General features: G+C 42.0%; 2 protein-coding genes across 2 annotated transcripts; both read right to left on the bottom strand.

The window, feature by feature from the left end:
• Positions 1 to 16,807: 16,807 nt before the first annotated feature.
• Positions 16,808 to 17,686, bottom strand: MELLADRAFT_95932 (uncharacterized protein; the record flags this gene model as incomplete). The annotated part of the gene is made up of 4 exons (XM_007407120.1): positions 16,808 to 16,912; positions 16,991 to 17,068; positions 17,182 to 17,559; positions 17,627 to 17,686. 4 exons carry the CDS (start codon positions 17,684 to 17,686, stop codon positions 16,808 to 16,810), a joined length of 621 nt encoding a protein of 206 aa, XP_007407182.1.
• Positions 17,687 to 23,013: 5,327 nt separating this feature from the next.
• MELLADRAFT_95931 (uncharacterized protein) lies at positions 23,014 to 23,835 on the bottom strand (the record flags this gene model as incomplete). The annotated part of the gene is made up of 3 exons (XM_007407119.1): positions 23,014 to 23,345; positions 23,405 to 23,485; positions 23,547 to 23,835. The coding sequence occupies 3 exons, from the start codon at positions 23,833 to 23,835 to the stop codon at positions 23,014 to 23,016; spliced, it is 702 nt and encodes a 233-aa protein (XP_007407181.1).
• Between the last annotated feature and the right edge of the window lie 3,635 nt (positions 23,836 to 27,470).

The following is a 27,470-nucleotide window of genomic DNA, read 5'->3' as shown; positions in this document are numbered from 1 at the left end:
TACATTCAAAGTTTAAATTGCAAAACATTTTGAATTGATCTGCAGCAGGGAGATTATGGAAAAAATTTAGATCAGATCACAACATTACTTTATACCATTTGCTACATGCTGAACTACTGGCGGCTAATAAAGAAAGACTGAAATTAGGCACTATCTCAAATTAGTGAAAGGAATATGGTTCTACATGAGCAACATACGTAAAAGACTTGTGCTAATTGCACAACTTGAAAGCTACGCTCCTTGCCACAATTCGTGTAATATGCCTAGTAAGAAAAATTGGTACGGTGTTTATTGATGTACCAAAGTCTTCAAAATGTAATGTACATGGATTAAACCGCGTTTTTGGAATTCAGGAACAATTTTGAAGACAACAATTTCAAACTGCTGACGTCCATTGCCACGCTCTGATTGAGACTCATGGGAACTGTTCACGTAATTGATGACTGATGCACAAACTTGTGAGTTCAGTGGATTTGTTGCATGTGATGTAGTGCTAACGGAGAATTGTTTTGAAAAAATTGCTTACCTATATTGCTTAAAAAATCAAGCTCTCTTATAAAGAAAGTACTATTGCTCTTACCAACAGAGTTTATACTGTAACTGCTGAGTAAACATACGTAAAAAAAGTTCAACCGGGAATTTAAGTAAATATTTAAGATGTATTTATATATCATGATTAGAAGCGAACTCACGAATTAAATAATAAGGTGAATAAAGCCATTTCTTCACACTGAATTATTGTGCAAGATGCATGATCAGCATTTCCTGGTGTGGTGTGTGTAACTACAGGGCGAGCCAAAGTTATTATCCTCATTTCCGGTAATTTGTACTTGAAAAACTCAATCATATAGCTAAGATTTGGGTTGCGTTTAGATTGTTTCTTTATAATTTTATAGAATTGGGTGTAGAGGGCTTGAGAGCAAGAAACTACGTTGTAATCAAAGTCTGTTGTTTCGAAAAGTGGCATTTCAAATATAGATACGGCTGTTGATCTACAATATTGGAAGTATGTAGGTGACTGATAGTATATATAGAGTCAATTAGAAAAGGTGGAATACTTCGATGTTGGGAAGAGTGATGAGAAACTGATACTTGAATCTCGTCTTGAGTACTTAAGTTTCGTTAAAGAGTGATTGAAACAATTGTTGTGAGACTTTCTTTACGATGATGTTCATATCCGCTATTTATTGAATTGGACTGGTGCTATGAATCACAAGACCTGACGGAGCAAATAGTTAGTCGATCATTTATCATTTACTGCGGTTATGAGTTAATAACTTATACTATATTATATTGTATGAAATTATATACTCGATTTAGCTGATTTAGTTAGGTTGTGAAGGATTGTACACGCGTATGTGCTTGATTTGAAGATTTTGGTGCTATATACAGAGTGATATTTTGGTTGATCGGGTGATTTTTATTGTTGTGAACGTATAGGTGGATAAAGTTGAGTACTGAGAAGATTGGCTGTGGTTTAAATTCGGCTGAAGTAAAAGGGAGTAATTTACATAGTGCGCCGCTATTTGTATTTAAGAAGATTGATTGATGATAGTCAAATATGATCACATATGAAGGAAATCAAGATGATGTTAACTACTCGAGGGTCAAAGGGGGTGTGTAATAGAGGCAGAAGATAAATTGGTTGTTGGAATCTTTATGTGTAATATGGGTGTAGTAGTGTTATTAGCAGTGGGTTGTTCAAATTCCAGTAATTTATAGATCCTGAGATACATCTAGTAGGGAGGATGTGATTGTGATGGAGGAGAAGTGGGGACTACTACGGGCGGGGGAACTTCAACATAAGAAATTGTACGGGAAAATACTGTATCAATTTCAATGTACAGGAAGATACTGTGTTAGTCTTAATTGAGTAAAATTTGTCAATTGTGTATCTTCGGCTATTTTGACTGCTAAGAGTTGGACAGCTTTGGGGATGCAAAAAACATTCATTAGGACAATTTTGATTGTTATTCAGGGCAAGGTTAATAAGAGCCGTGTCTTCCGTTAAATCCTCAACATGGAATAGCATCAGCGGGTAAATCTTCATATGAAGGAACAAGCAGGGAACACAATATAAATTTTAGTCATATTTGTCAGTTAGTTACGGAAATCTTTGATGTAAAAGAGCGTATCAGTAAAAACAGTATAAATTTTAGTTGAATATATCAGTTAGTTGGATTTGTTAATGGTTTATTTTGTAAATAGTCACTTTAATTTGATTCTGTTGTTCAGGTTTAACTTGTAATGATTATCACACAATCCAGATAGAAGGCTGATCCATCTATCATGTGGTCATATTTTCTGTGCCACTTGTTTAGAAACAGATTGGAGAACACAGCTCAATGATGGCAACACTGATCCTTACCGCTGCTTCAACCGTTGCACCAACTTTGATCCTAGTAGACTCGGTGTGATGTCTTCATTAGAGGATGTCAAAAAAACATTGAATAGATTAGCTTCTTGTTAAGTCCTATGTGTTAGTAGCTCATAAACCCAATAGGATTGGTATCTTTCTTTTTTCTTTTTTCTTCTTTCATTTTCTTTTTGGTGAATTTTGATGGGGGTTATATTGTTGTTTGTTTGCCGTATGTCTGATGCTTTGTAGAATGTCACAAGTGTGTAACTCTGCAGAAAGAAACTAAGTATAACATCATAGGTCTTTTTTGTTTGCTACAGTTTGCTGCCCAATTCAAGGTGGACTTACCATCCCAAACTCACAAGCTCTTGGTCTGCATGATGTGTTTCCCCTAACCTAATTTGTCCAAAATGCATGCAGACAGAAGTCAAGGGGCAAATGTTGATCAATTTTTTGCAAAAGAACAAATAAGCATCCTTTCTTTCCAAAAATATATATATGGATTTTGTTCACAATAAGAGGCTGAGTGTTCCAAAACTTGAAAATAAAGCAAAACAAAAGGCCGTCTTAACATGCGTTTATTGTTCCAATAAAGTTGACAATATCATAATCAGAATGTTCCAGGGCTTCATCTGGCTGGTTGATACAACAAGTTTTGAAGTTTAGGGATTGACTATTCTAGTGATATCAGCAAAGATTGATCATTCATATATGTCTCTCAGACACTTGGCACTCTTGTTCATTTTCAGGCTCATAATAAATCATCCCGTGCTACTGTGTACCCTTGTGTACCAAAGATTCTGGCTCCTGTTGGCATATGAACTATTTCGGTAGGGTTTGCTATCAAAATGCACTGATTACACTCAAAGGATTGAAGAACAGGGCAATGAGGTCATGTTTTTGCTGTCAAGGAGTCCGTGCTTGAATGACAAGAGTATTTGGGATGGTTGTTGTTCATTTGATAGGTGCAAATAATTTTTTGAGGTTTCTTCTAAACACTTATTTGACAGATACGGCATTCCACGCAAGTGTGTTGCTATTGGATTCCTCATTGTTTTGTACAATAGTTTCAACTTGATTCAATTTGACTCCACTCAAGACTCACTCGCTTTTTCTAAACCCCTCTTGTTTTCCTATCAACTACGCTTAACTCTTATTGCACAAATCTTTCCCATTGTACCTACATACGTTCTGGCTGTGTTGGCATTAGATATTTTTCATTAGCTAGTGAACTGATACGTATAAGCAACAAGAACCCCTTTTCATGTCAGTACTCCACAATCAATCTCTTAGAGAATACCCCGCTCACAACACTCCGGTTCTTCTCCGTATCATTGCTTAATCAGATTACTTAAACACCCAAGGAACAGCAACCCTGATAGGGCACCACTCTTGAACTTTCACACTCCAATGTGGAACTTAAGAGGTAATTTGGATGTATGCGCGCTTATGGACCAAATGCTTGCGGAAGCGGTCACAGTTGAGAGTTATAGATATCTCTTTGCAATTAACCCAAACCTTCGCCGTGAAAACAGCTAATCAAGAGGATTGCAGAGGGAAGAGTTGTGATTGAGTGTTTTCAGATGATCGCTAAGAGACAGAGATAGCAAAATTGCGGAATTTGCACGCCGTCAGTCCATCAAATTCAGAAATTTGAGCAAGCCACCGCGGCATACACTACACAAAATGTAATCTTTACCATGCGGTAAAGAAAACTACTGCCATAGAAAAATCCTGAGGCAACAGGAAGAGAGCTAAAAATCTGAAAAAATAGGGACCTCGTTCCTAGATGTTGGGGCGTCATGATGAGTATTGTACATACAGATATTGTTCAATGTACTAACAATAAAGGCTGAGAATCATCAAAAACCCACGTGTAACAATACCTAAAATTTAGCCCATGATTTTAAAGACAGGATTTTGAAATCTTCAAACATCAATAACTTTTGCATTTCCAAATCAAATCACTCAATTTTTAGTTGATCAAAAAGGTGGGTCCTTCCTCTACATTTATCATTGAGACTTCACATCTGTAGCCGGTCTTTAAAAGATCCTACAGAGCTATTTATTCAGAACTGTTTGAACATATGTAGAGTGTTTACATGACTAGATAACACCTTACTACCTTTATGAAGTTTAAAGGGGAATGGTTCAGCTTTTGAATGAACCAAAAATCGAGTCACTTGGAGAAGAATTGCAAAAGTTATTGAAGTTTTTAGACCACAAAATATTGTCTTCATCATCATGACCCAAATTTCAGGTATTGTTACAGGTGGGTTGTTGATGATCTTTAGCCTTTATTGTTAGTACATTGACCAATATCTGTATGAACACAAAAAAATGCTCATCATGACACCCCAACATCTAGGAACAAGGTGCATATTTTTTCAGATTTTTAGCTCTCTTCCTGTTGTGTCAGGATTTTTCTATGTCAGTAGTTTTCTTTACCGCCCGGTAAAGATTACATTTTGTGTAGTGATAGGAGGTAAGGCTGTCGATCATTATCTTTGATAGCGCTTGTTGCCTGTAATGTATACATTATTGGTTGAAATCCTGAATTTGGTGGAAAGTGGGCACATGCAGAGTGTTAATCCCACGCGACATGGTGAGTTGATTCTAAGAGAATGAATGGGCGGGCAGGATACACCAGGATGCGGAATGATTTCTTGCGGAATGTTTCATGCCTGTCAGTTGTGGTGGCAAGTTTCAGCACATATTTAGTTGGTAGATGTACCGTTCAAAGTATTGGATTGGCAAGGAGAGCACACACATTGTCACCAGCCAAAAGGAATAGCTACATTATCAGTCGTTTGGCCAGAAGGCTTGGCTTGAATGTTGAACGCAAGTGTGGTGCGTTGTGTGTGGACCGTATTTGCATGAGCATTGAAACAGGGTGCAATTTCAAAAAGAGATGCTGTGGAACTGAGATGGTGGAAACTTGGAAGTCGGTTGAGAGGTTGTGATCATGTAACAATGATGAGAGGAATAGTGAAAGCGTGAGATCTAGGGCTCAAAACGTGAACAGCTCTTTGTAAATGTCACACGTTTGAACCATTGAATTGTTACAAGTATCTGGACCTTGAATTCCAATTGGCTTTCAAGTGGAAGCTTGGTTTTCATTTCTCTTTGTAGGCAGATCATGGATCATAGGGTGCCAATGCCAAATAAGGCATGGACTCTGGACGGTAAGAAGGCAATTGCAAGCAGGCTTCCAATGCCTGACAGTAGATATTTTTATATATAATGACCATGAGGGTGGTTTCATAGTAATTGAGTTTGACGCAAAGCTCTCAATCACTAAGCCCTCACCCACTGATGGGGTCGAAGTTTTTGGGCATGCTGTCATCATTGGTGTAATTAGCAATCTTCTCACATTTCCCGCAAAAAGGAGTTACGGGCATTACAACAGATGCAAGCGCAACGTCTAAAACCACTTAGAGCTCTACAGTACAATATTGACACATAGTTCAAGTCTTGACTTACGCAATAAGCCCTAGTTATATCTTCACAATCAATAGCTCCACCCAATCATACTACTCTGAATGCTCAGTATGCTGAAGCACATCTCGGCTCATCCAACTCACCTCTTGACCTTGTAGATGGTCTTCAGAGTAACACATGATCTGGCATTGCGCTTATGAACTTCACTTCTTCAAATTCCCATTTAGCACCTTTACAAACATGCAATATGATATTACTACCCAACCAATACACACAAGGAAAATTTGAACACTGAGTTATTGGATCCCTTCGGAGCTGTCTTTGCTCAGCTATACCATACTGGTCCCGATAGCCAAAAACCCAAGACCCAATGCATCAGGCAAATGATCATGCCACAATACAAACAAAAGCACTGCCCCCATAATCATGATACCAGATTCTGACATTACTTCATCAAAGCATTAGACAAAAATGAATTGGTGATTTGTTCAATCAAAGTTGCTCACCATCAAGACCTAACCCTCACGCAACAAAGAGGTAGCAACCTAAAGACAAATTATTCACTTGACCCCACTTTGATTTCCGTCGTTAAACTCCGCCAGAAGTTTGTTGAAAGTTTCAGAGATTGCCTCGTGCACACATTTCAAGAAGGCAAACTACTCACCATCAACTCATGGTACAACAATTGACGCTGATACTGACACAATATTCCAAACATACTGAAAGCTTTGGCAGGTGTGGCATCATTGACCGGGTTACCATTATATGTAACAAATATGATACGCTTGAACTTGTTTGTGATTCTGAGATAATCCCCATTGTCAAGTTCCAACATCATCTTCCAATATGCCTTTGAATGATAGTAACCAGTGATCAAAACCTCCATGCTTCAAAAAAACGGTGATTGTAACCAAGCAAGATTACCTTCCTTACAGGCTGAGTCTATAGTACGAATCACTCAGAGGCAAGGAAAAACCGTTGGATATATACTGATTGGTAACTTTTCTGGGATTGATTCAGTGAACAGAATTACAATTGAGCTTTTAAGAGATGAAATCAGCAATGCCGCTTGATCATGATCGTTGTGTGGAATATATTCAAGACACTTGATGTTTTGCCCGTGGGAATTGCACAGTTGAACATAATTATCAAGGTTGTTGGGAGAGCACATCACATATAAGTGTTTGAGGTGAGGCAAAGAATTGGGTTTGAGATCCAAACGTTGCAAAGAGTACAGTTGCAATGTCAAGGATCGTATTCCTTTAGTCAAGTCAAGCAAATCCCTCAATGAATACGGGTCCGTCACAAACATTCCAGAGCAACTACCTTCAATACCCAATGTGTCTAAATTTTCCACCTGTTTGATAGATTCAATTAATCCTGGTGAAAACTCTACAGCGCCATTGAATCTAAACTTTAAATTGGTTATACCGTGGCCACACGACCTGATAAGTTGCTTGACGTTGTTCATTTGGGTGGAGGCAAAACCATCCTCATGGTCAATAGATGATATGGCATTGAGTCTATTCTTGTTCATGTGTAAATTGGGATAAAATAGATCTTCAAATGAAACATGGCACAGTGGAGCCATTGTTGAGATTATGAATGAGCGGCTCCAGGTTTTGACCATGCCGCTGATCATCAATGGTGTTGTTAAGCGTAGAGCTTGGAACACAAAGGGAATGACTGCAATTGCCCAGGGTTTGCCACCTAATCACAGCTTGAGGAGTTGCAACACCAAAGAGAATCTTCAGAAAGGTTGGTCCACTGTGTTTGTGGCACTATGGGTGGCTCCTGGGTAGGATTCCACAAAATGACGAATGATTCTTTCTACGATTTTGATCAGTAGAGACGTGATTAGCCACATGATGGGGGTACAATGGTCAGAGTAAACCATACCGAGCTTGCTCGAACACAGCTTATGAGGTAACATTGAGCCAGCCTGGAAGGGGTCTCTCCTCTGATTGGCAATCCCATGTGTCTTGCAGTCAAATTGAAAAAGAGCCAGTATTTCCTCTGTTTGCGGTAAACCATCCTGACATCCCTGCTTTGATATCTTGAAACATGAAGTTTTCTCAGACGCAGGATTTTGATCTAAAGGCAAAATATTAACTGAGAGGATTACTGTAGTATGATGTATGTTTGCAGTGTTCTTATGATTAGGTTCAATCAAACACTGACAAACAAAAACTTCAACTCCAGATTCCCATTTTGCATATGTCAGATTTATACGTCAATCAATGTGGATCCTAACCTCAAACACGAGGATAATTTGAACTGCGGATTAATTTCAATGAACCAATGTTGGATTGTTGGAGATCAATTTCATTCAGTAACCGATGAGATGTAGACAACCTTTGAGACAGAGTGCTGTGCTTACCTAACCGGATACAATTTGCTACCAGTCATTGAAGGCTCAGGAAGGAATCACAGTTTCACCATTTCCTTGTGGTTACAACGTACTTACAATACCTGATGATAAGCCTTTAAAACCTAAACTCGCAAATGAGCCGCATGTTGATGTTAGATCACCTGGGGTAGAACGCACATGAGATGTGCAGTTAGAGCCTCCAAGAAAAAAACAGACAAGCCTTGGTCTTGGCTTGCAAAGTTTGGGGTGCCCAACGGTCCAGTTGAGCTGCATTTGTCAATGATGAAGCATATCTTGAATTCATTCCGAAACTTTAAGACATAAATACCAAACGGAGACAGAGACTGAAATGATCAACATGGTTGAACTCGGCATGTGCGTTCATCTTGGCTTGGATTTCAGAGCTGGAAAGAAAGCAGTCTGTGAAGAGTGTAAGTACACGGATCAATACATTTTAAATGGGATGGTTGCAGGAGAGGTGCATCATGGTGTATTTGCCGCGGGACCAAACATTGAACCTGAGATGTATGGCTGCTGGGGATGAACATTGGAGAATTTTGGTTTTGTGAATCAGCCTTGGTGTCAATGATTGGTGTACAGAACTTTGTCAACTGGCTCAATAGGATACTTAAAAATCCCACACCACCCCACGTTTTATGGGTTCCCATGTTCTCCAAAAACCAAGAACTTACCTTTGAAACCACCCAGCTGTCCAGAACAGTATGTCACCAATGCCACGTAGATCTCAAATCATGGAAGGGGCTGAAGAGATTGTGTTTTATCAGCTGGTAGCTAATGAATTTCAGTGTTGTGGGTTTCAATTCCTATTATTTATCATTTTCTGTCCCTGTTAACATCATGCCCTTTTCAGCGACTGAGGGGCCAGTTGAGCTTCAGTATCCTGATGGACAAACGGAGTCCGTTCATAGATGTGCAACCATAGCATTCCAGATCAATACTACCCAAGCAAGGTGACTCCTCACCCACTTCTCCTTTTGCCCCAATCCAGCCGATGAAGTTTGTTTAACACCATAATTGCGCTTAGGCACACATTTCAAATCTGATCGTTTTCTTAGGGCAAAGCACATTGACTCTACAAATGGTTGAGTCAGCAACTTCCCAACGTGATTTTCCCATGCGCATAAAAGTCATACATGAAATGCTTATTGCACCAGACAATGTTGCAAGAGTTTTTGATTCATTCAGTCTTTAAAACAAACGTCGGAGGTTGTTTGAAAGTTGTGTTGCAATATTCCTGATGCCCTGCTCAAGACTTATTGTCATCTCGAATTGTATCTCACAAATAGTATTTAGCCTGGCCCAAGATATTTCTTAATTCAGTTGAACCCCCTTTTGATCAATGGTAGATCCTGCAAAGAGTAAAGCTTTCTGTTATGATCATCTCCATGTGCGCATCTGTTCAGGTTTTGGCACTATGAGTCAAGCCTTATCTTGTGTAGATGGACAAGTTAATGCCAAATGTTGGATACAATTCCATAAATAGGATGCTTTCGAATAATTAGCATGAGCCGGTTGCATCAGATTTGACCGTGTGACAAATGATCAGAGTATTTCGAAAATCTCTTGCGAACACAAGCACCTTTGGACTAAAGGATGAAAAGCACCAATTAAGGTACGCATTGGTGATGGTGTCCACAAGCTGTGAACCTAGGGGGACATGTAACTGTACATGTCACAATCTGATCCGAAGTTGGGGAAAAGAAACACACTAAGTTTTCACTTTCTCACAATCAGAACTTTCCTAGGGCACAGCTCATAGATCAAGAGATTCTAGGTCATTAGAATCACGCTTCTCGAATAATATCATATTTTAAAGTTTAATTAATTGGATCAAACAGCTTAGATTACTTCAAAGGCTTTAGAAGCGAGAACGAAGACTTAGAAGATGTCTTTCCAGAATCAATTAAACGAAACTCAGATTAACTTAGGACGATTGACAAGAGCTGGTGCTGCAGCAACGGGAATTCAACCGGTAGCAAGACTCGTCACGCCAAGACGTGGAAATGGAAGAAGAGCAGACCGCGACGGTACAGCTTCTCATGGGACTCCGACTATCAATCGTACTGGAGGACTTCCAAAACGAGGCCGTCCAAGAGGCTTGTTACGATCTAGAGGGTTAGAACGGAGACAACGTCAAATCCTGCCAGCAGAAGAAGAGGAATTGGAAGAATGGGGAGGGATTCAAGGAGAAAGAAGTCCAGGAAAAGAGCATGAAGATGATCCCGGTAAGTAAATGGCACAAACCGGAGATAGTCCGATACAGTTTTTCCTCTCGTCAATTCTGGTCAAGATCGTCATCTTCGTTATCGTCACCATCACCGTCGTTTCTCCATCATCTTCACCATCATTTCTCCATTATCGTCAACCCCATCATTTCAAGAGAAGTTTTCTCCGACCCATTGCTTGGATGAGAGGTAGACCAAATATTTCCCACGGCAGTCGGGTCGGTCAAAGTATAACCATCAGAAATGGTGACGGCCGTAGACGGCTATTCCAAGAGAATATCCTAAATATAATTAATGGCTAAGTCAAGATAATATCCTAAAAATATCTAGAAAGCCAGAAGTAGGTTAACTAAATTACGGAAAGACAATTAGCAATGAGCAGACCGACATATTAGGTCATGAGGCTCGAGCTAAGATGAAGGAAAGAAATTATGTTTGATTTTTCTCCAAAAAAGTTTGTGCAGACCCAGAGCGATAACGGAAGTCAAGCGAAATACGACCACGTACTTCAAAGAGCCTGGCCCGGCTGATAATAGGTGCCCAGCCGGCCTGGCTTACAATAAGAGCCGAGCCTGGACTGGCTAATAATAAGTACCCCAAAAGGAATCCACCTGCATCAAAACAGCCTGGCACGGCTTCGAATAGGGCCCAGCCCGGCCTGGCTTACAATAAGTGCCCAGCCTAGAATGGCTCAGAATAAGTGCCGAACGCTATCAGGCCACAAAGAGACCCCAAGGGCCACATCCTGACTTTCAACGCGAAGTGTCAAAGACTTATGACGGTGTGGACAAAGACACAGAATCCTTAAGTCAAGGGCGAAGTCTAAAGGATGAAATAAGACTTACGTCGACTGGGGTCGGCCGGAGTCGCAAATTATGCCTGGTAATGATCTGAAGAACCAGTGGCGGTGAACGGTCTTCCATGAACATTTAAAGATATCTCTAAAAGCGAGTCGATGTAAGAAGAAAATGAAGAGAACTAACGAATAGGAACGCAACATTCCTTATGTTCCAATCAAACAGAAAACATACGTCGCATCACGCTAGGCAAGTTGATCCAAGCCGCCTACGATAGAGGAGACAATAAAGAAGCGACGTCCTTGCTCAGAATCTTAGATAGCAACAAACCTTCTGGAGAGAAGGGAAATCAATATGTGGTGGATGAAGATTCGTCATTGGCTGAGAAGTCAATGGAACCATCAGTAGCCTTCGTACGTGAAGTGATGCCTAAAGTAGTCGATGCAGGCAACAAGAACAACGACATAATTAGCGAGGACATAACTCAAGTCCAAAATACACAAGTCCAAACAGAGAATCTGACGAGACAATCGACGAATGAACAAAACGCGGTACCTTGGTTCGAAGGAGCAACTTCCAAGGAAGAATCTGATAAAGCTTACGCGATTTTCACCGCAAAGAAAGGCACCTTAGAGATGGAAAACGGCGACGTTATTCACAATGGCCGTATTTTAAAAGGAGGCGGAGCACAAATGACCCAGTCGTTAGCTCCGTTGTCACCAGGCTTGACAATCATCCTAAAAGGCTTAACTTCTTATATCCAGTTGACGGTATTTAACGAAGAATGGTTGATTGCAGATCAGAAAGCTTGGTCGGCTAGAACAACTAAGTCAGATAAGAAAGAGTCAGGCAAAGCTAGAATCTATGGAGGTGAAGCGCCAGTTGAAGAACTTACCATAGATTACGAGATGTGGGGAGATTGCATGGAGCTATTCTGCACGCACTTAGTGGCTTGTGGATGGAAACCAGTCGCGGAGAGATTCGAAGGACATATCGCTGTTGTGAAGAAACTGCGTAAAGATTTCGGGTGGATGGTGGCTTTAAGGTATTGTAAGCTAGTTAGACAAGGGGTGATGCGCGAGACGGTAGACAAATCGATTGGCAACTATTCGGAACTTCAAGAAGTTTTACTCGCGGAGGCTAAAACAATGGCCGAAAGCTTTAATGAACGTCACTACAAAACCAATCCGTACGCGGCGGGAAGGCCAAAAGAAACCATCTGCCCACTCACCAATAAACCGAAGTCAGCGACGAACTCGAATCATCCTAACCCACTAACGAGGGAGCAAAATCGACACGCTTCGACGAGTAATTATAAAGGTAACGGGAAGCGAGGGAGAGGTTACTTCAAAGGAAGGTTTGATGACGGGAGGAAACGAGATGACTGGAGACGAGAAGACCGCTATAATAGAGACAGGTACACCGGTCATAGAGACAAAAGCCGCAGTCCTGACCGACGTGACAAAGATGGACGTCCTGTGAAGGGAAAACGAGCGTAAGCCTTAAGACTAATTGGGTTTAAAAGAATGTGTCCTATGCAATAAAATGTCGAAAAAGACAAATTGGCTCTGTGAAATCCGAGACTAACATGTGATCCACCGTTTCTTATGTTGCCGTCATTCACACCACCCTAATCACTCCCTTATATGCCGCGCTACGTTGACCAAAATTGACCATTGAATTAGTCGAGCCAATGGGTCAATTAGTTCGTTGTCAAGTCAGGAAGACGAAGCGAGACAAGGAAGAGGAGACAAAATAGGCAGATTCTGGCCAGAAGGACCCTCCTGCGAGATGAATCTGAAGGTGTGGAAGGAACGTTTGCGAAAGTACGGCATTGAGGTGAAATATAAGCATATCCTAAGTGGTTTTGAGAAAGGTTTCGACCAGGGCATTAAGAATGCAGAGGTGAGAGGAATGCGATATTTTTGCCCAGACAATCATACCTCAGCTTTGAACGCGAGAGAAAAGATAGAGGAAAATTTGAAGTTGGAGATAAGTAAAGGAAGGATCTTCGGCCCGTGGACGAAAGAAGAGGCGTTTAGAAGATTCGGATTTTTCAGAACAAATCCGTTGGGTGCAGTAGTGAACGGAGACGGGTCGTTCAGACCGATCAGCAACCTGTCGTATCCAAAGAACAATCCAGATATTGAGTCAGTAAACCTGCGTGTCGATAAAGACGATTTTGAGACATCATGGGATGACTTCAAATCAGTAGCTTATTTTTTTACAACGTACAAGGGCAGGTTAGTGTTGGGAGTGTTCGATTGGGCGAAAGCCTATCGACAGATCCCGGTAGCCATGGATCAGTGGAGGTTCTTGATGATCCTTGGGTTCAACGGGTTTGTATATGTGGATACGAGGGTGCAGTTCGGCGGCGTAGCGGGTTGCGGAACCTTTGGAGAAGCAGCAGAAGCTTGGAGAGAAATTATAATGAGGCAGTTTGACTTGCTTCAAAGCTTCCGCTGGGTAGACGATACCTTGTTTGTCAAACCAGCAGACGGATCGAATACCACGACAATGCGGGAGATAGCGACTGCAAGTAGCGAAATGGGTGTAGAGACAAATGAGAAGAAATGGAAGGAGTTTGACGTCGAACAAAAGTACTTGGGTTTCGTGTGGAACGGAGAAGAGAGAACTGTCAGGCTACCTCAAGAAAAAATAGAATTGCGAATGACACAGATCAAAGAGTACTTACTTGAGAAGAAACAATCATTTAAGAAGACAGAGGTGTTGGTCGGAAGATTGAATCATATAACCTTCGTATTCCCACAGATGAGGGTATACACCTCAGCGTCCTATAGGATGATGAAGAACTGGGGGAATAAATTCGCGTTAAGGACTATTCCGGACGAAGTGAAAGAAGATCTGGAAATCCGGCTCAAAACCTTACAAACGGCAAATCCTTTACGAGTAATCCCAAGACCGGTAGTAAGGAATGTAGGTTGGGTCGGTGACGCGTCGACATCATTCGGAATCGGAGTAATTGTTGGAAAAAACTGGTCCCAATTCAAACTTCGGAATAACTGGGATATTCAAGAAGAGAATGGAGATCAACGTGGGATTGCTTGGGTGGAGACTGTGGCCGTACGAATAGGTTTGTTGATGATTGAACAGCTGGAAGACGTCAAAGGTCGGAACTATTCGGTGTTGACGGATAACACTGTAACGGAAAACGCAGTAATTAATGGTAAATCCAAGGATCCGTTAGTAAACGCCGAGTGGAAGAAGATTCAGGACAGGCTAATAAAGAATCAATATTCAATAACTGCAAAGAGAGTAGTGTCGGCAGATAATGCAGCAGATGCTCTGTCGAGGGGGAAAAGGTCTAACAAGAAAGAAGAGCACAGGATGTGGCTAGACTTACCGAATGACTTGAGGAGATTCCTAAAACAAGCGAAGTAGTACAGTTTTTGCCGAGAGAGCCAGGTGGGCGTGGAGCAGAATTGTAAGAGGATCTAAGTAAATAAACAAGAAATGCACAAAATGCTTGTTCTAGAGAGACGTAAAAGGTTCCACGTCCTGGAGCTCTGCGAAGAGATGATTTGGACAGACAGACAATGACCGAATTGAAGTAAGTTTACCACTTGATGTGAGTTGTGAGAGGCGCGTGTCAATAGTGGTACGGCTTGAGAGCGATTCGAAGGGAGCACAACCTAAGTGAGGTGCGCGACCTAAGGGATCGAAAGGCTTGAGTAATGCTCGAAAGAGACCTGAAGAAGAAGTCCACGTGAAAAAGACAGCAATTAGACTCCATTCTACCTAACTGCCTAGTGGTCTCAAACGTCAGACATGCCTTGCCTTCCTAGAGTAAACCGATCAGCGGTAATATCAAAACCGTACGACGTCCCAGGTCATTTTGGACGGGCAGCGAAAAGGTCTACGATACCAGGAGCTCATCTGGCAGTTGGAAGCTGGGCGAAGACAACACTGGCGGGGTATTCTTCAGGCCTCTCCAAGTATATAGCTTACGTTGAATCTACGGGAAGGGAGTTTGAAGAAGGAAGACCGATTAAGAATGAGGACTTGTACGGATTCATAGCTTGTGCAGGACGGACAAGAATTGACATACCTAATTCTCCAAAGAACCGGTAACGGCGGCCAGACATCATAAATCGTAGATGGCATCACGTGTGGCGTGTGGTGAAGCACTTGCACAGTAGTTGAAATCGACCCAGAAATTGTGAAGATTTTATTGAGAGCAACCAAGAGAGAAGAAGAAGGAGTAGTCCTGGAATCGACAAAGAAACCCGTAACAGTACAGCAGCTGTACAAGCTCTTAATTGACTCTTACGGTAAATCAGAAACTCAAACCTTGGCGGCCGACGTAGCGCTAGTGGCGTTTTGGGGTATGATGCGATTAGGTGAAATCTTCAGACAGACCAAGAATGATGGAGCTATTTTAAATCATCATGTCAAATTTGGGACGTCAACGAAAGGAGATTGGGCGAAGATTAAATTGCGGAAGGGGAAAACAGCGTCTCCGAATGAAGTGCAAGTCATTACCTTCCAGACCCAACCTTTGGTTTTAGATCTGGTGAAGGCGCTAAAACGTATAAGAGACGCAAACCCGGAAAAAGGAAGGGAATCTCATTTCTTTCAAACAAAAGATGGTGTACTTTCGAAGAAGGTGTTCATACGTACCGTTGAAAAGGTATGGGGTAAAGCAACTTTAGAGAAATGGACAGGTCATTCTTTCAGGGTAGGAGGCGCCTCGATCAGAGCGAATCTAGGCACGTCAGAAAAAGTAATTCAAAAGATAGGACGTTGGAAGTCAGATTCAGTTAAACGCTATGTAAAGGAGTTCTCCAAGAAGGAAGTGGAAGATGTAAAGGTGTTCTTAGATGCGATTAAGTTGAAGGCTTAAAGTTGAGACAGTGGACTACGTCAGGGAACATGAAATTCAGACTAGCAGCAGTAGAGATGACATCGGAAATAAGGAACACAAGAAGCAGCACGGCCCACCGTTTAAGAACGTCCGTAACTAACCCCTACCATGCCGTAGGAGGGGTTGTCCGCCAGGCCAAGAACGGCACGGTAGACCTTTGCCAACCTTGGTGATAGGGAGTTTGGACAACCCCCCCCTAAACATAGAGAGTGCGCAAGACCTCAGCAAGTTATCAGACTTTCAAGCTTCTATAAACCAACCCCGATCACAGTGATCAGAAGGGTTGGGGTGAAGGAACCATAAACTTGGTTCCGTCAAACCAAGCGGTTGGTTTTAGAGAACCAACTTGAAAGACTTGCGGCGCGCGCTTTCCCAAACCAGCTCTTACCTCACCACGAGGTAAGGTAAGAGCAAGGATGGTGATATAAATCACCTCTCATGTAATATAAATATATACCCTCAAGGGTAACAAGGAGAGTGGATGGATGGATACAAGTCAAGTCCCTATTGGGCGGTCAAAGCACTCAATCACATACTTGTGCTGCATTGCTATCTCGTCCCAAAGGATGAATTTCTGTGGGAAACTTAGTGTTGTGCCAGCGAGGTCAGGAAAAAATCAAATTGGGGCATAGGATGTGTGAACAAGGATTCTCTCTTATTTCTCAGGACTTGCGCTTAATGACAAATGTCTTACACAAAAGAACTGCACTAAACAATACCCGCTCCTGCAATATCATTCGCGTCTTGCTCTGGCACATTCACCCCATCAACATCATTGCCATCTTGTGGTGGGTCAGCGTCCAAGGTATCCACCTATGGATCATAGGGGTCAATGGAATAGTGATGTATGAGCTAACCAGGCAATATGGATTAAATATATACAGAACGTACCATGATGCGCCACATATGAGTCTGTTGATTAAACGCGCAGAGTCGACCCGAGGTTTTGACATTTCTTCCAATGAACAACTTGTGTCAGTGACCACCGCGGACTACGTCCTAGTGCATAGATACTCAAGGTCAAAGCTACGCAAATTATGGTCAGCTGCGATCCCACCTTGTGAATTGATGACTATACTCACCAGAAAGCTGTAATCGGTGTGACAGAGAACCACTTTAGTCTTGTTGTGGTTGTTGTTAAGCAGGTCCTGGAGACCAATAATAACCCCTACACTGGAGGTGCAAACCCACCTAGGCTTTGGGTCATCCAAAACGAACGAATCTGCCACTCCACCAGTGGAATGGGAGTCATAATACATGATTGGCCGGGGGTAGTCATTGAGGGGCAGGAAACGGCCCGAGAGATCAAACCATCCTGGCCTCTTGACAAAGAAAGGAACCGATCGGTCAGGAAGAAGTGATAAGGCCCAATTGTAAGGTGTACCGTCATTGGCAATTGATTTGAAGGATGTTTCTGCTTCTGGCAAGTTGCACCATTGATTTGGGCTGATGCGTGCTACCTAGAGCAAACACAATTATGACCCGCGCGCAAAAACACATTTCATTTGATTTGACAATGCCACTTACTATCTTGTGCGCATGGAACAAGGAGTAGATGACAACAGGGTGTTTCACTTGGTGAGCCATGATCCTGGATGAGCAGGAGGCTTCTTGGAAAATGCTGAACGTGTATGATGGCCCTGAAACCAAAAGGTAGTAATGGTGGGTCTAATGAATCAAGAAAAGTGATAGGTGGCAATGGGTAAGGGGTGGTTGTCAGGCTTTCATAGGGGTCAGGAGGGATGTAATGCAAAGATACTGACATAGGCAAATGGTCCTGGGGTATGATCAGTGTGAAATCTGACTGACAATTGACATTCATGTGCACATTCAACCAAGATTAAGAGAAAACGGTGCGCGTGGAAAATGAGGCTAACAAGGCTTTGAAAGAAGGCGGGTAAACTTTGAAAACAAATGACATGCTGGAAACAGAGGAGGTGTGGGCCGGTATTGATGGTGGAGGAGATTTAGGTATGATGATATGGAGGCTTTTGGATGGAGAAGCCTGGGCGGTGGGATCGAAGAACATGCTTTCTGACTAAATGAGTAAAAGTTCGGGACATGATTTAGTAATCAAATGTCCGATGATACAATGAGATGGAGACTTTCAAAGGGACAGGGCTGAGGGTTGAAATTGGATGATGTACTTGATTGCTGAAGTGTGAAGGTGTGGAGCAGAAACTGGTTAGTATATGGTTTGCTTTGCTGTGATACAATCGTATAGGTGCTTTTGATAAAAAGGTAGCTGACCTTTCGAACAAAATGACATGCTCGGATGGAATGAAAATGTAAAGTATGGATGCTTGATTCAATGGGGATGTGGAACAAGGATCAATGAAAACGCAAAATTTGGGTGGAGCGTGTGGGAAGTGGTTTAAATGTGATATACACAAAAACCGGTAAATTTTTAGTAGGGTTTGGGGGTTAAAGTGAGTTTAATCTGGGAACATGGTTTCCCTTTTACTTGAATGATACATGATGGTAAATTTAGAGTAGTCGTCGATGAAAGTTACAAAATATTTATATCCTTCACATGATGATACTTCAAAACTACACACATTGGAGTGAATGAGAGCGCCAACAGAAGTAGATCTGTGGTCTGAGCAAGATTTAAAAGAACTCCTTGCCATCTTGGACTTGACACACACAGGACACCTTTGAACATCTATCTCATTCATGACATCAGGCTTGATTTCGGATGTTGATAGAAGTTTCTTGAGCAATTTTAATCCTATATGACCTAGTTTTTGATGCCAGTGAAGAAGAGTGGAATCAGAATTATTTTCCAAAGCCAGATTGGAGCAGGGTTCATCTACCTTAGCAGCCAAGTAGTACATGTTGCCTTTTTGGTAACCGGTGCTGACTGGTGCTGAGGTGATGGATACATCATCAGCGCGATAGAATGAACAAGAGGATTTGTTGAGAACAAGGATAAACCCATCATTGCAGATAGAAGAAACTGAGAGAAGAGGTTCTTGAAGCGCTGGAACAAGTAGAGTACAATGATGATGATCGTTTCCATTCCTAGGTAAGATAGTTGTTCCAGAGTGAGTAGCCTTAATAGATGATGAGTCGGCTAGTTGGATTATTTTCTTCGAGCTTTCAAGACCGGCGATAGATGATTTGTGTGGCGTCATTGAGAGCGAACAACCTGAATCGATGTTGCAATCGGACACGTTCACGTCTTTGGCGGAGACAACTTTAGCGGATTTGACTTGAACAAAGTTTTCTTCGTTTACCAATTCTTCTTCATCATTGCTACAGTCAAGAGTGAGTACCAAAGTTTTCCCAGCCTTGGTAGTGAATCGAGAGGAGTTGTTGGAGGCTTGAGATGAAGTAGTGGATGGGTGTCCTTCATCGGTTTCTTTGATCCAGCAGTTTGCAACTTCGTGATTATGCCTCTTGCAGTAAGTGCAGTACTTAGTGTTACATGATGGACCAGACTGAGGGCGGAAACCAGAAGCTCGAGTTGCATGTGCTCTTGCTGCAACAGTATTGGATAACATTGTTTGATCAAGGGAAGTCTTACGTCGGGTGACCTCATTCTTGATGGCTTGGATGACAGTAGCTGAGTTGACAGTGGTGCGTTGCATAAGAGGAGTCACGACCGGTAGCCAGTCAACTGGGAGAGAAGTTAATTAATAGACGTGGTGATGATTTTGTCGACAGTGAGAGGAGATTTGCTTGTGATTAAGGAGTCAAGTCATTCATACACGGGATGGAGGTTGTCAATATGAGAAATAACATCCTCACCATCCATTTGTGTTGTGATGAGACAATGGAGGAGATGCATGCGGCCTCCAGACGTGGAGTCCTCATGCGCAAGACGTAGTGACCCCCACATCCCTGCTGCATCTCTTCAATGCGGCTTGATATATCTCAAGATCAAGGTACAGGCCTTGGTGTTGTCGACTTCCCATCCCGATGGACGGTCCTTCGCCACGATGGGATGCAGAACGTACGAGAGCTTGGCATCTTCAAGAGCAAGTTTGATTTTAAACTCCCAAGCAAGATAATTTGAGTCGTCTCCGGGAGGGCGGAGTGGCGTAATACCAGATAATTTGACTGTTTTATCTGTACTATCAGTCATTTTACCTTTGGACCTTTCCGAAATGAAGGATACAGACAAAGAAAGATTTAAGTAGATGTGCGATGATGATTAGAGTTTTAAAAACTATATTCGAGAAGCTAATTGAGTTGTTCAAAGAACTAGGAATATGAGATATGGTTTCAATTCAGTTGGTAGACAACAGGCTCATAACCTCTTGAGCTCTGGAACAGTCAGAGAAAGAGACAAAGGAAAGGTATGTAAATTTCACGAACTAAATCAGACAAAAACAGAGAAACAGAAAACAGAGAGAAATCCTACCTGGAACAGTCAGAGAATGAGACAAAGGAAAGGTGAAGAAGAAGCACCTTTCTTTGACTGCTCCAGTAGGATTTATATAGTGAAACTTTCACATAATGGTTTTCACACGATGTAATATGTTTGTTGAGCACACTTAGATTCTACGTATCATGGGTTAGTCTCACAGGACTTTTACATAAGGAATTTGAAGTCACGCAGGACTATCCCAACACAGAGCCATCAATTATGGGCAAATGAATTCCCAGTTTTTTCCCCAGTTGTTTTGGCTGTAGAATTAGTTTGGGAAAACTGGGGAAACTAATTTTACAGCCAAAAAAAATGGGAAAAAGGTGGAAAGAAACTGGATTTGATTCTGGGTTTCTACTTTTTATCCCACAAATGTCACATCAAGTATTGGGGCCAGGACACAAAACAGCAATAACTCAGGACCACTGCTCCGTACAGGGGTGTAGCTAGTACTTTTGGGATTGGCCAGACATTGGGAATCTTTCTATGTGGATAAATAAGGTTTCCGGATTTTTTTTCAAGATAGTGGAGATTATGAGACTTCAAAGGTGTGCATCAAGAATCAAGCACTTTTTTGAAGAAATCAGAAAATCCCCACTACAGCTCCATAAACGGGTGTAGATAGTACCGTTGGTATCTGCCAGAAATTGTGTATCTTTCTATGTTGATAAACAAAGTTTCCGTAGAATAGGAAACTTTTCTGAAGTTGCCATGAAGTTTCTCTGATGATTTTTTGAAGTCCCCATGAAGTCGTGGTAGTCTCTGGCCTGCCAGAGCCTAGTACATGGGGCTGTTAGTGTTTCAAGTGCTATTTGTGCATATTGTCATTTGAACTTATTTGGTGCTCCACAGCCACCATACGGTTTTGATGATGCAAAGCAGTGATTATATTTGAAGAAATTGAAAATGTTGAAAGGCTTTGGATATTGAATGATTCAGAACATGGTCAGACCTGAGGAACTTTGGGATGTTCCATAATACTTAAGGAACGTAGCTCCCAGGCTGTTTTTGTAAAATGAAAGTTAGATTACAAACCGCATATGTGTGACACTGACATTCTCTCGCATACATACACTGTTCCCAATTGAGCCCAGATGATCCCTCAATGATCTCAAGTCCAGTTGATCAACCACCATCAATACAAGAGCTTATAACGTTTGAAATATTCAAGAGAAAGGAAGGGTATGTACCCATATAGGTGAGGGACTCCAACCATGTTGGTTCTCAATAATGGATGGCTTGCAGCTTTGCAAGAGGATAGGAAAATATTTGGAGGCCTGTGAATCAAACATTATCAAAACTCATGGGTGACATATTACCTTCACGGTTATTGTGCATAATGGCTAGCCAAAAGGGCTTTGATGTGTGTGCTTGGTATGACCTTCTGGGATTAAGTTAGTGAAAAACATTACCAGGCAGGTGTTTGGTATAACAAAAAAGTCAAGACATACGCCGCCGTGAGGCAGACCTCCCGTGAGCTTACTGTCAAATAGTGCTCTTGAAATCTGGGTGGTGCTGAGATTTTGAACTGGGTTTGATGTCTCACCGTGTCAAGCAAGTGCGGCGAGGTTCTCACAAATCATTTGTCATGGTGTGTGACACTTCCTTAGGAATTTTCCTAAGGAGTCTTCAAGGAACCTTTTTTTGGGAACATTCCCAAACTTCTGCAAGTCCGATCATGCCCTTGCATGATTTGTGCCTCATTTGGCCCGTGAATGTCCGGATGGCGCTGTTGCAAAACCAAAAGAAGTTTGAGTCTAAATGACTTCATGCTTACACTGAATTCCAAAAATGTGTGCTTGCACAAAGGTGTTTATGAAGGGTCGCCGCTCCCTGCAGGTGGGATAAATGCCTAAAGGTGATTCACAACGGGTTAGGAGATTTTTACACTTGATCATTTTGAACTCCATATTGAGTGCAATTTGGTGGAGTGTAAAATTCAACATTTGGGGGGCCGACTTACAACTTTACACTGGATCTGAGCAAAATCATGAAGTGCAAAAAATAATGTGTAAAAAGTTGAGTGTAAATTTGTAAATGCCCCGGGCCAAAATACAATTTTACACGTGATTTTTTTACACTCCTTTTCCTGTGTGAAAGACACCAGTGCAAATTGTCCAATTCCCCGTGGAAGTCCAATTTTGCACTGGATCCCCTTACACTCCATCAGCAGTGCAAAGCCACGGAGTGGCAATATGCATTTACACCCCCCCAAAGTACAATTTTGCACCCCAGAAGGTGGGCAAATTCCTTTGGACTTAGAGATTTTCTGCTTTTTGCCTATCTGACAAGGCGGCTCAGCATTCTCTCTCTCACTACCTCACAAGATCCCATTTGTCCACAACTTAATTGGCCTGTTTGTATTTCACCAAGGCCTCCATTTGAGCTCACAACAACAACTAACAAATAAGAGATAATGGATAATGACTCCCGTGCTTACCTTTGCAATCATGATCATGATATTTGATTGAAAAAAATAGAAGCACACAACCTGAAGACAGAAACAAGTTAAAGAAAACAACCAAGCCCAGAAATTTGCCTATTTTCTCTTCTTCCCAACAGCCTTAGCCTTGTGTTTAGATTTAGGCTCTGTGCCTTGGTTGCCACCTCCCAGTGGAAGTTTTTCTTCTCCTTGCCCTTTATTAGTGTGTTTGCTGGCCTTAGTACCTTTTGTAGATGATTTCTTCTGCGGGGAAGATGAAGGTGATTTGATTGGACTGGACTGAGGCGCGGGATGCTTGATACGCAGGCGAAGGTGTCCACTTAAGTTAGGCGGTGGAGCACAGGGTGATTGGGTGACAAGAAGGATTGGTTCAGGGGGAGTAGAACCATCACTCAATTCTACAACGAGAGTCGCTTTATGTGATTCATCTGATGGCATGAATCAGTCAGTCTAAATTGATGACAGTACGGAAGGTAATGGAACTGACCTGTGCGGTTTTTGATTGAAAGGGAATTGGGCACATCTTCTTTTGGTTCAGAGACTGGTTCTTGCAGTTCTTTTTTGACTGCTAGGCAAGACACCGAGTCAGCTCCGTATTCATCATGCCAAGGAGAGTCCCTAATTCTTACCTATGGGTGTGAAGGCCTGCTTGGCCCGATTGTCAATTTCCTTGCTGCGGATAAGATTTCCGGCCATTGCACCAGAATGTACAAGCCGTGCAGTGACATTTGTCACTGGACGTGAGTCTTCAAAAGTTTGCTTGTCCACTCCGTCAAGGTCCTCAGGTGAAACAAACGGATTGTCCCCAAGAGCGTCGGGGTTCTTCTGAGTGATTGTGGCAACACCTTGGTCAATGATTTTCTGTTCCTCTTTTGTTGGCTTGTGTGAGTACACAAGCCAGCTGGTTCCCGGTTGCATGCCAGCAATCAAGCTCAGTTTTTGACCAAGGAGCTGCGCACGCCCACCATCTTTACAATCATCAAAAAACCAGATACCTTTTGCCCCGTCAAGATGCCTTACCAGCTTGCACCAATAATGGTTGTACCCCCAAAAACCACGTGACACAATCTTTTACTTGGTTTCGTGAAGGATCATCCGTTTGGGCCACATCATGTTCCCCATGAAGCTGGTTCTGTCGTCCTTGGTAGGGCTGGCAATCCTTCCAAGGTGAAAATAGATGTGCATGGGCAAAGTCCAAAAATCTAAACGACTCCTCTCATACAATCTAGGCACATCCTTTGAAGGATCAATCACGATCCTCAGGTCACAATTGTTCTCCATCTTGGTTGCAGAAGAATCCTTTTGATGATTGGTGAGGCAGGTAGTATTGACATGTACTCCTTATTACATCATGACTACACTTTACATAGTTACACCTACGTATTTCAAATCATTTCATTATTCTTATGCTTCTATGTAATTTCATGCTTGTAGTATTTCATATATATTCTAGTCTTCTCCAGAGCCTGTTGTAGTTTGAGCGTTGATTTTTTTCATTCTTCTCTCAAACTCTGTCCTTGGCGCACCACTCTATCTTTCTTCTTATTCATCAGACACATAGAGTGCTGACTTCTGCGTACAGCTGTTTTGTGTATCATCAGGTTGTGAGCCCAGCGCACAGCTGAGGTATCTTGAACAATTGATTCTCATTGAATGGAACAACCAGAAGATAGATCTTCTAATCCCCACCCACCCTCCAAGTCTTTGTACCCCACACCTGCTAGCACTCCTAGTGTGGACAGCAGTTCATCGTCGGAAGCCTCCAACACCACCAACTCTTCTTTGGATGCATCCAAAAACTCAACTGAATCTGATTCTTTGGGTGGTACTATACAACTGCAGCTTTTTCCACCCAATCAAATTCAATCAACTACCATGTCTGACTCCCGAGGCTCTATGCCAAGTGGGTCCATCCTGGCATCCTTCCCTAAGCTAGGGACCTGTGATGTGCATCACTGGAAGAACAATGTTGAGGGTTGTATCAAAGTGATTGGCCTTGTTTCATTTGTTTGGGCTTCAGTTCCTGCTCCTACGGATCCTAATGAACCGGACAAATTTGATATGCATCAACAACAACCATGCTAGCAATACAAGCTACACTTATGCCAGCCCATCTGCAACACATTGCAGGAATGGATGATCCATTTCTTGCCATACAAGCTCTAGAAAACCTCCATGGCATTAATTCAGGACTGGCGGCAGCAAATATCACCACGAAGATTGTCAACAATAGATATGACTTGTCTATGAAACTGGAGGATTATGTTAGCTCTACTCAAGCATTACACAATCAACTTGCCAAGACCGCATCTGAAAAATCAGGTCTCAAATTATCCGACCAAGGACTTGCTCTTCTCATGCTGCTCAATTTACCTTGTGATGAATTCAGTGGCTTGGTTCAACAATTGTTGGGCAACATTTAGACTTTGTCCATGTCCAACATAGTCAATTGTTTGCTCACAGAAGCTCAAATGAGTCAATCCAAAACTTCACGGTCTGTAGCCTACACTGTGGTAAAAAAATCAAGGAAGCCTGTTGAATTCTCCAATCGACTAACAGAGAAGTAAAAGAGTAGACAAGAAAAGATCAACGTTAAGAATCACATATCAGATGAGAACAAAGACTTACATTAACATTACCCCAATCTTTTGTTTCTTCGTTTCTAAATCATCTATCATATATATCCCGTAGCAATTCCTATGTGCTTCTCTTTCCCCATCTTTGGAAAGAGAAGTACGTACTTTTTCACTTTTCATTTCACTATTATCACTGTTTCTCTCAATGCTTTAATTAACTGTTATGTTTCATTTCTCTATTTGATGTGTTAGAAATCTGTTCTCTCAAGTTCCTAAGATTGGTATCAAACAAAGTGATACCTATATAACTAATTCTGTCTATCTGAAATTCTGTACCACCCTTCAGGTCAGAAGTCCCATTAGACAAGTCTCGTTTTCTCTAAGTTGTTGCTTATACTAGCTGGTGCTTTATCAGGTCAGAAGTCCCATTAGACAAGTCTCGTTTTCTCTAAGTTGTTGCTTATACTAGCTGGTGCTTTATCAGATACGTGTTCCAAAGCTCCAAGCATATTCACAAAGCCTGACAAACTTCCTACTGGAACAAAAGGATCCGATTGAACCAGTAACACTCCCAAGGCATTATGCTCTTATCCAGGTCACCAGTTCTCCATGCACCTCAAAAATGAATGCAAGGCAAAGAACATCACCTCTGGTTCAAGCTCTTGCCCAACGCAGCAACAATGGAGCGCACCTGCGTCTCACATATCTGCCAAGATATCCCAGCCATCAGTACAACCTTCACAACTTTTGGATGTGGACAAAGTCCAATTGCTCGATCAATCATTCTCCGCCCGATCTATGAATCCGTCTCAATCTGTGTTGGTGGATGCGGTGTTGGCTGAAGAAGGATTGGACGACTCACCAGCTGATGAGATCATCAATTTGACTACTGCATACTCTGCAATAACCGGTGATTCCGATTCAAAAGCCGACTTCTTCATGGACACCGGTGCAAACAAGGACACCTTCAATAACCTTGGAATCTTCAAAAACCTTCACAAGATTTGGCCAATCATCATTAAATCTGCCAATGGAGGCCGCATGATGGCTGATGAAGCTGGAGATGTTCCAATCAAAACCTACAATCAAAACAATACAATGTGTCAGGTCACCTTAATTGATGCCATGTACTGTCCTGATGTCGCAGTCAATCTCATGTCAGCAACGAAACCATGTGATATGGGTTTCATCATGCACGGTGACGCTCATACCATCAGTTTTGAACATCAAGATGGCAGCAAAGTGTTTGGTAATGCCAAAAGTATGGACTTATGGAAAGCCAGAGTAAGGACTGAACAAGTCATCCACACTTCCAAATTTTCAACTTCAGTTCCACAAGGCAAATCTCCTTCTCAATCCAGAGCATTCAATGCAATGGCTGACTTACTTCATCAACGTATGGGACACTTACATTCATCAGCGCTTTGACAATTCTGCAAGACCGGCAACCATATGACAGGGAGCTGCACTTCGTGCATTATGGCAAAATCCACTTGCAAACCATTCTCATCTCATTTTCCTAAATCAGACAGAGTTTTGTATTGTGTTCATTCTGATGTTGTAGGCCCTATTCAATCTCCAACTTCCTCTGGCAAACACTATTTTGTAACATTCATAGATGAAGCGTCAAGATATAATAAAATTTTCTTAATTACTCACAAATCTCAAGTTTTTGAAAGTTTTTGTACCTATATGGCTGAAGCAGAACGACATACGGGGGAGAAAATTTGTATCTTGAAGTCAGATCATGGTGGTGAGTACAGGTCATCAAGATTCATGGCTTTTGCTGCTGTTAATGGAATCATCATGGAACAAGGTCCATCCAAAACACTGCAACACAACAGCGTTGCTGAGTGTTTCAATCGTACTATTATGGAGAAAACTCGTGCTCAGATGATTCATGCCAACTTACCTATACACCTATGGGGTGAATTTGTGATGGCCACATCGCACATCCTAAATCGCTCGCCATCGGCA

Source organism: Melampsora larici-populina (genome assembly GCF_000204055.1).
Source record: "Melampsora larici-populina 98AG31 unplaced genomic scaffold MELLAscaffold_8, whole genome shotgun sequence".
In the NCBI taxonomy this organism is placed as follows: Eukaryota; Fungi; Basidiomycota; class Pucciniomycetes; order Pucciniales; family Melampsoraceae; genus Melampsora; species Melampsora laricis-populina.
The sequence above is the reverse complement of the archived record's forward strand: the minus strand, read 5'-3'. Positions and strand labels throughout refer to the sequence as shown.